The 6,821-nt window shown below is 30.7% G+C and overlaps 1 protein-coding gene across 1 annotated transcript; it reads right to left on the reverse strand.

Annotated features, from left to right (window-relative positions):
• Nucleotides 1-233: 233 nt before the first annotated feature.
• Nucleotides 234-2,925, reverse strand: HELRODRAFT_166099 (hypothetical protein; the record flags this gene model as incomplete). Its single annotated transcript, XM_009033123.1, has 3 exons — nt 234-431; nt 1,926-2,098; nt 2,793-2,925. The coding sequence occupies 3 exons, from the start codon at nt 2,923-2,925 to the stop codon at nt 234-236; spliced, it is 504 nt and encodes a 167-aa protein (XP_009031371.1).
• Between the last annotated feature and the right edge of the window lie 3,896 nt (nt 2,926-6,821).

Raw genomic sequence — 6,821 nt, forward strand, 5'->3', positions numbered from 1 at the left:
GACGACAAGTTAAAATAATGCCCGAGCTTAAAGAACCATCAAAGTTTTTTTTTTTTTTGAAGCAACTTTTTAATTTTTTGCCGTGAAACCTACTTGTATTTTAAAAAACTGTTTATATTTTAATTTTCAACAACTTTTTAAATTTTGTAAACCATTTCCAACTTGTTATATGTGTCTTTGAATTGTAATTTGTTCTTTTTATGCTGATCCGTGTCAGACGTCAGCTTTTTAGTTCAGCTGGGTTGCGGGCCAACAAGAGAACTCCACTGCACTTTGAAGGCTTGAATTGATGCAGTGAGATACATTATGTGAAAGGGGGCAGCAAGAACAAATGATTGTGTTGAGTTTTGTTTGTAAGCTCTCAGGAAAAATGAAATGGCCGTAATCGATCGATCTTTTCCTTTAAATTTGTAAGTCTGTATAATAATTATCTGTATTTTTTTAATCAGTTGCACGATTTCCAAAATTTAAATTTCAAATTGAAGTTAAGTATAATTTTAAAATATCTATAGAAACATAGTACAGAAATGTCTCATCGAATATTTATACGGAGGTGCTGAATTATTTACTTTATCCTTCTCTTATCCTACAAAGTATTTTGGTTTCAACAATTTTTAATCGCTTGATAAAATTGCAAATGCTGCAAATAAAAACTTCTGAAAATATAGTTCATAAGGAGGGCAACATTTTTACATCCAACTTCCGCCAAAAAACTCGTTCGTCACACATTTCTGCTCATAAAAGGAAATGTATTTTCTATAATTTCAAAAACATAGTAGTTTATTTTTAAATATTTTTGAAATAATTAAACTCTCGCTGATTTTGTTTTGAAAAACAGCGTAGAACTTAAAATATTGACATTACAGAGAACGATGAAAGACTGAATGAACATGGCTATTACTAAGAAGGCAGTCTTATTACTGAGTGAAAATCTTCTGGAAATAAATTATTATTCATCTGCCAAAAAATATCAGCATTTCTGTAATAATTAATTTTTGTTATTCTGATGAAAATCAAATTAAAAAATAATTAATTAATTATGTTGAAATTTTTTAACACGTTGTAACAAATGATTGAGGTCTACGAATCCATGTTTGGAATTTAAGCTCACTTTTATTGATAAGCCACGTTATATCTATCAAAGCCAGTCTTACAAAACTAATTTGTTGCAAATTGTGTGCCTATCAACTGCCACAAAATAACTTTAAGTGCTGAAATATATTGAACTTATTTATTAGAATTCAAGTCAAAAGCATGTAGAAAATATTACAGTCTTCTACCTCATCATCATAATTCTAAATTACGATTTAGAGCTAACAACTACACAATTCCTATAACTTGTTTTATTAGTCTGAAGTAATCGGTAAATTGAGTTTTTTTCTTGAATTTCATACGTGCAGTTAGAATGTTTTTTCATAAAAAGCACAATGTAGATTTGCAGACTGCAATTATCTACTTTAACATCTACACAATCTGCTTATTTTATCAATCGGCATCTAACTGGAAAAAAACAATTATCAACAAACAACGACAAACAAAAAACAATAGCAACTGAAATCACAACACAAGGAAAGCAGATAACAATGAAGAAACGTTAAACAAAAAAATAACTTCTGTCAAACAGGGTTCCTTAAAATTTATGGTTGAATGCTAAAACTGAATTTACAATATTTGAATCTGTCCAGACGTTTGTTGCGTAGCTTCATGTAGATGGTTTGTGAAACTAATCACATTATACTGGCATACTTACTTAGAGCATACAAAAAACCAAACCAACAAAAAATGTAACAACTGGCAAACAAAGGCAACGACATGAATTCAAACAATCAAAAGCAAACAAAGTTTATTATGAATTAAAAAAATTCACCAACTCAAAAACATCAAAAAAAAGCATCAAAAACACCCAAAAATAGCTTTAAACTTACGGAAGCACAAGTATACAAACTAACACAATTCCTGGCCACGACGGTCTCTCCTTGAGTGTCTATAGGCGAGTCAGTCTCATCGTTGCTCTGAGACATGTTAGTGATGGCTTTGTAGATGATTTCTTCCGCTCCCCACGTACCATTCAGGTTGCAGTGACGGATCATCATCACCTCTGCAGTAAGGATTAAATTTTATGAATTTATATACTTAGGAATTGAATTGTAGTTATGGATCTAAATCGTCGACCAGGAAAGATTAGCGTTATCATTTTGTACCCGTCTCTAGCTCTCATGAATTATTTTATAACCAATATGCATATTAGAAATTTATGATATCTGGAATGTATGATGTCTGCTATCTGCTTTCAGTGAAGTTTACGATGAAAAAAATGCCCAAAAGCAATTTTTATGCAGTTAAATAAATTACTTTCTCCGCGGTTATGTTGGAATTTCAAGTTGAGGATTTAGAACGTTGAATGATGGTATAAAGTAGAAAATATATACAACTAATTGATGATAGCAAATAAAATGAAGAAATATTTTAGATTTCTTTGCTTCATCTTTTAAGATGATGCGGTTATTATGGAATAAAGTTAATTTAGTGATGGGTTGTTCGTTGCTGCGAAATTTACTTGGAATTTTATTTCGTTATTTATTTTTTGTATTCTACAATTTTTAATTATAAAGCGCCAAGTCACATGGAGTGATTAATACTTCTGAATGATGCCTGTTTGTAATGATTATAACTTCAAAGTTCTTATAAAAGTTTCACGGCAACCACTAATTTTTAATTACACTCTTCACTGTGAAACAAAAAAAGCTAAAAAATGAACAGGAAACGAGTTCGGAATGAAAAAAGTGACCAACCTGATTTGATGGTTTCGAAGTAGATGGTGAAGTTGTACATGGAGTTGGCAGGAGTAGGTGGCCAGCATATTTCCTCTTCAAATATTCCTTCACAGTGTATCTCTGTGTGAGGAATCATAATGACTATAACCATCATGTGTGAGAAATCCTGATGACCAACCATGTGAAAACCGGACATTAGACGGTTATATGTTGATTAGAAATGCTGATGGCCAGAAAATATATTTTTGAAAGAAGCATGGATAAATTATTAAAAAAAAATTTTATACAAGAAATCAATTTCCGTACAAAAAATCATCACAGAGAAGATTACAAAAATTGACATGAGAATCACGAAGAAGTTAGTGATGATAATAAAGTGGAAAAATTATACAGAAATAAATTTTATGAAAAATAAAAATTAGAAAGTGGCGATGTTTTTTTTAAAGTTTTGTATTTTTTGGAGGGGATTACAATTGTCAAGTGTATTTTATTAAATGTTTTAAAAACAATCAATTTGGTTGGTGCGAACAAATCATAAGAAACAATTTTCCTTTCAAAATTCTCTCTTAAAAAGATTTTAAGTAAAGCTACCTCACTTAACAACAAATACAAACATTCAATTTATTTCACATATTAAATAATTCAAACATATTCCTACTTACTCGTGAATACGTTTTGAGAATGTTTTTCAGGTGTCCAGTACAAAAAGATGCTTTTAGAACTTTTAAAATCTCATTTGATTGGAATGGTCATTGATAGAACTTCATGATTTACATAAATACTCTTTTGTTGTTTTTCGTTTTATCTTCTTAAAAGTGTTATTCGTTATGCCTTAATATAAAGTAATGTGTCAAGAATAACTCGTGGATAAACTAAATTTTTAAATATCAAATTTTTTAATGTAAAATTTTTAAATGTAAAATTATGAAAATATAAATTATTATTTTTACTAATACCTCCTATTCATGTTCACCCAAAAAAATCATTAAAAAATAGCTGCAAACTTATATACTCCTTATTATTCATTTTTATTTTTATTGACGCTACTTTTCTGAAAATTTCTGAAAGCTTTAGGAACTACATTGAATGTATCGTCATGACTCACAACCCATACGCATCTATTCATTCCTCAGTTTCATTATTCTACAAAACCAGCTCATAGTCAGGCCCGACCTATCATTGCAATAAGAAATTCAGATCATCATTATTAATGACAAGAATGAGAGGTTGATTTCATTAACACTAGGCCACCCTAAGGTAAAACCTTAAAACGATTCAATAAAAATTTTATGACAAAAATGTGAATAAAACAATTTAATATATTATTGAATTTGAAATTGACCCGAGATGAATTTGAAGCAGATGGAAAAGAGTTTGTAGTTTATTTTTCAAGCCCATAGCAGTAAAAACCAGAGAACTAATAAACAAAACTATAGCCTGGATTCATCGGAAGTTGCATACGTTAACTTAAAATAGATTCTTTTTGGTCTACTTTTTAAAATTTCCATCGAAATGAAAAAAAAAATAACTGAAAGCACACAGCGATGAGCATCAAGGAAAGCCGTCATCACGAACAGTTGCATGAGTGGTTTCTATCAGATGAAGAAGAACATGCAACAACCATCTTCATACAAAACAAAAACAAATTAACCACTTGCACATCCAACGTTTAGAAAAAATCGACGACCAACAATGAACATACAAAAAAAAACAACACGCAAGAAACATCATACAACATCCAACAATAAACATACAACGAAAAAAACATACAAGAAACAGTATTCAACCGCCAACAATATACATGCAGAGCAATGTACGTACAACAACAATCAACATATAAAATATTAACCAGCATACAAGATAAAACATCTAAAACGTAATATACAACAAAAAACCACGTGATAAAGCAAAACAGACATTTCAAAATTAAAAAAAAACAACGTTAAATTTATAAATGAATAATTTTTTGATAAAAAATAAATCACAATAACAACTGAAATGAACATTAAATGAATAAAATGAGATGAAGATACACGAATCAGACGATGCAAAACGTCAATGAGGCCATGATTTTTGCAAGGAAGCGTTTGACTCGACGCAAAGTTGTTGAACACCGTGTTGCCTCACATCTTCATCAATCATACTTGGCAGCGTTTTAAGAGATTGGCAAAAAATAGGTCGAGATAATCTATCTAGATAATTATTGATTGTTTTGTAATGTTTCAATTTGTTTAAAAATTCTAAATTTATGAAAATTATCTATCAATTAGTGTTATTGAATGAAAAATTCGGTTCATTAGTTTAAATTTATTTCTTTAATTAATTGTTATTTAATTATTTTTGTTTCTAAGTTATAACTGATTTGCTAGTTTAAAACAAAAATTAACAAACAATTTTGCGATGTTGTCGTTGAATACTTGCCGCAACTTAAAAACGTACAAATGTTCCAAAAGTTGCATACAAATAACCAAATTTATGTAAAAACAAATTTTTCATCACAGACCCCTCAAAAAACACCTGAAAAATGAAAAAGAAGACGCGCATACCGACACCACAACCAAGCAGACGAGTAGACAATTGTTACGAACAAATTCATGTTGACGTGGTACAAAGAATGCTCACGTAGGAGCCGACTGACGTGTGTTCAGTTTGACTTGCACGCTGCATATGCTCGCGTACCTTCTCACAGATTTACTGACCGAACTTTTCGCTGTATCAATCAGCATATTTTTTATTCATTATTATTTGTTCTATTACGTAATTATCATTAAACAAATTTTAATTGAGCTTCGTTCTTTTAATTTGTTGAGAGTTTTTTCAACGCATGTTTTATTTTCTTGTTCGTTAACTTGTCCATTTTGAAAAATTTTATCTTTTTTGCTCGAAGGTCTATTTGAATCATTAAATGAAAATTTTTTTAAAACCATTTTCAAATTAAAACTGTTTAAAACAGTTGTTAAACTGTCTATATACATTCCTATACATTTTCTAATCTATAATTTCTACATCAACACACACACACATACGTACACACAAACACACACTCACACACAGACAAATACACACACACAGACAAATACACACATACACACACACACTCTCACACACAAACGAGAATGCACACACAAATACACACATACACATACAAATACACACAAATATACACACTCTCACAAGCAAGGACACACAAACCGACGAAGGGTATCAATTGCAGATTTCATTGAAAAATTCAACACTAAATAATCATTCCACTACGCTCATGGCTTGCCATGAAAATAAAAATCAATGCACTATTTATTTACTACTGAATTTATGATTGAAACGGAGAAAAACCCCTCGTAAAGTTGAATAAAGTTGTATTTAAAATCGTGAATGGTTGCATTAGATGAGCAATAAAAGTTGCGACACGACGAAAATTTGACGATATTTTTTGAGGCAGCTAACGCATACTGTAAAAGAAGTGTACTATATTTGATGGAAGAATTGTTGTAATTAAAATAATCCAATTTATAATCTAATGAATTTAAAATTAAATAAATGCTACTGAAGATGATTACAATCCGTTCAATTTGGACGCAGTTGATTTTTTATCAAGCGAGTAGAGTGTTAGTATGACGTCATTATCGAAATCATAGAATTTCAGCAGTGGAATGATAATGATAATTATCATTGGTGTTGTATTCATCATTACCATCATCTTCCTATTTATCACAATCAATGCCTTAAATTTCATAATAATGATTATCAATCACAACAACGCCATCATCTTCGTCATCATCATCGTCACCATCATCATCGTCATCATTATCATTGTGTCATCATCTTCTTCTTCTTCATCATCACCACCATTAAATATGCGATGGCCATAATGACCATCACGAACGAAAAAATACACTGCAGTCCAGAGCACAAACATGCACAGCACAGCACTGCACATAGCAGAAGAGAATCATCCACTATTATTACCTCACTAATCCACGGCTAGCCTTCTGCCATCATTTCAACCTACTCCAGGCTCTTTTTCCGACTCTTCCTAAATAATGTTGT

The sequence above is a fragment of the Helobdella robusta genome (genome assembly GCF_000326865.2).
Source record: "Helobdella robusta unplaced genomic scaffold HELROscaffold_9, whole genome shotgun sequence".
In the NCBI taxonomy this organism is placed as follows: domain Eukaryota; kingdom Metazoa; phylum Annelida; class Clitellata; order Rhynchobdellida; family Glossiphoniidae; genus Helobdella; species Helobdella robusta.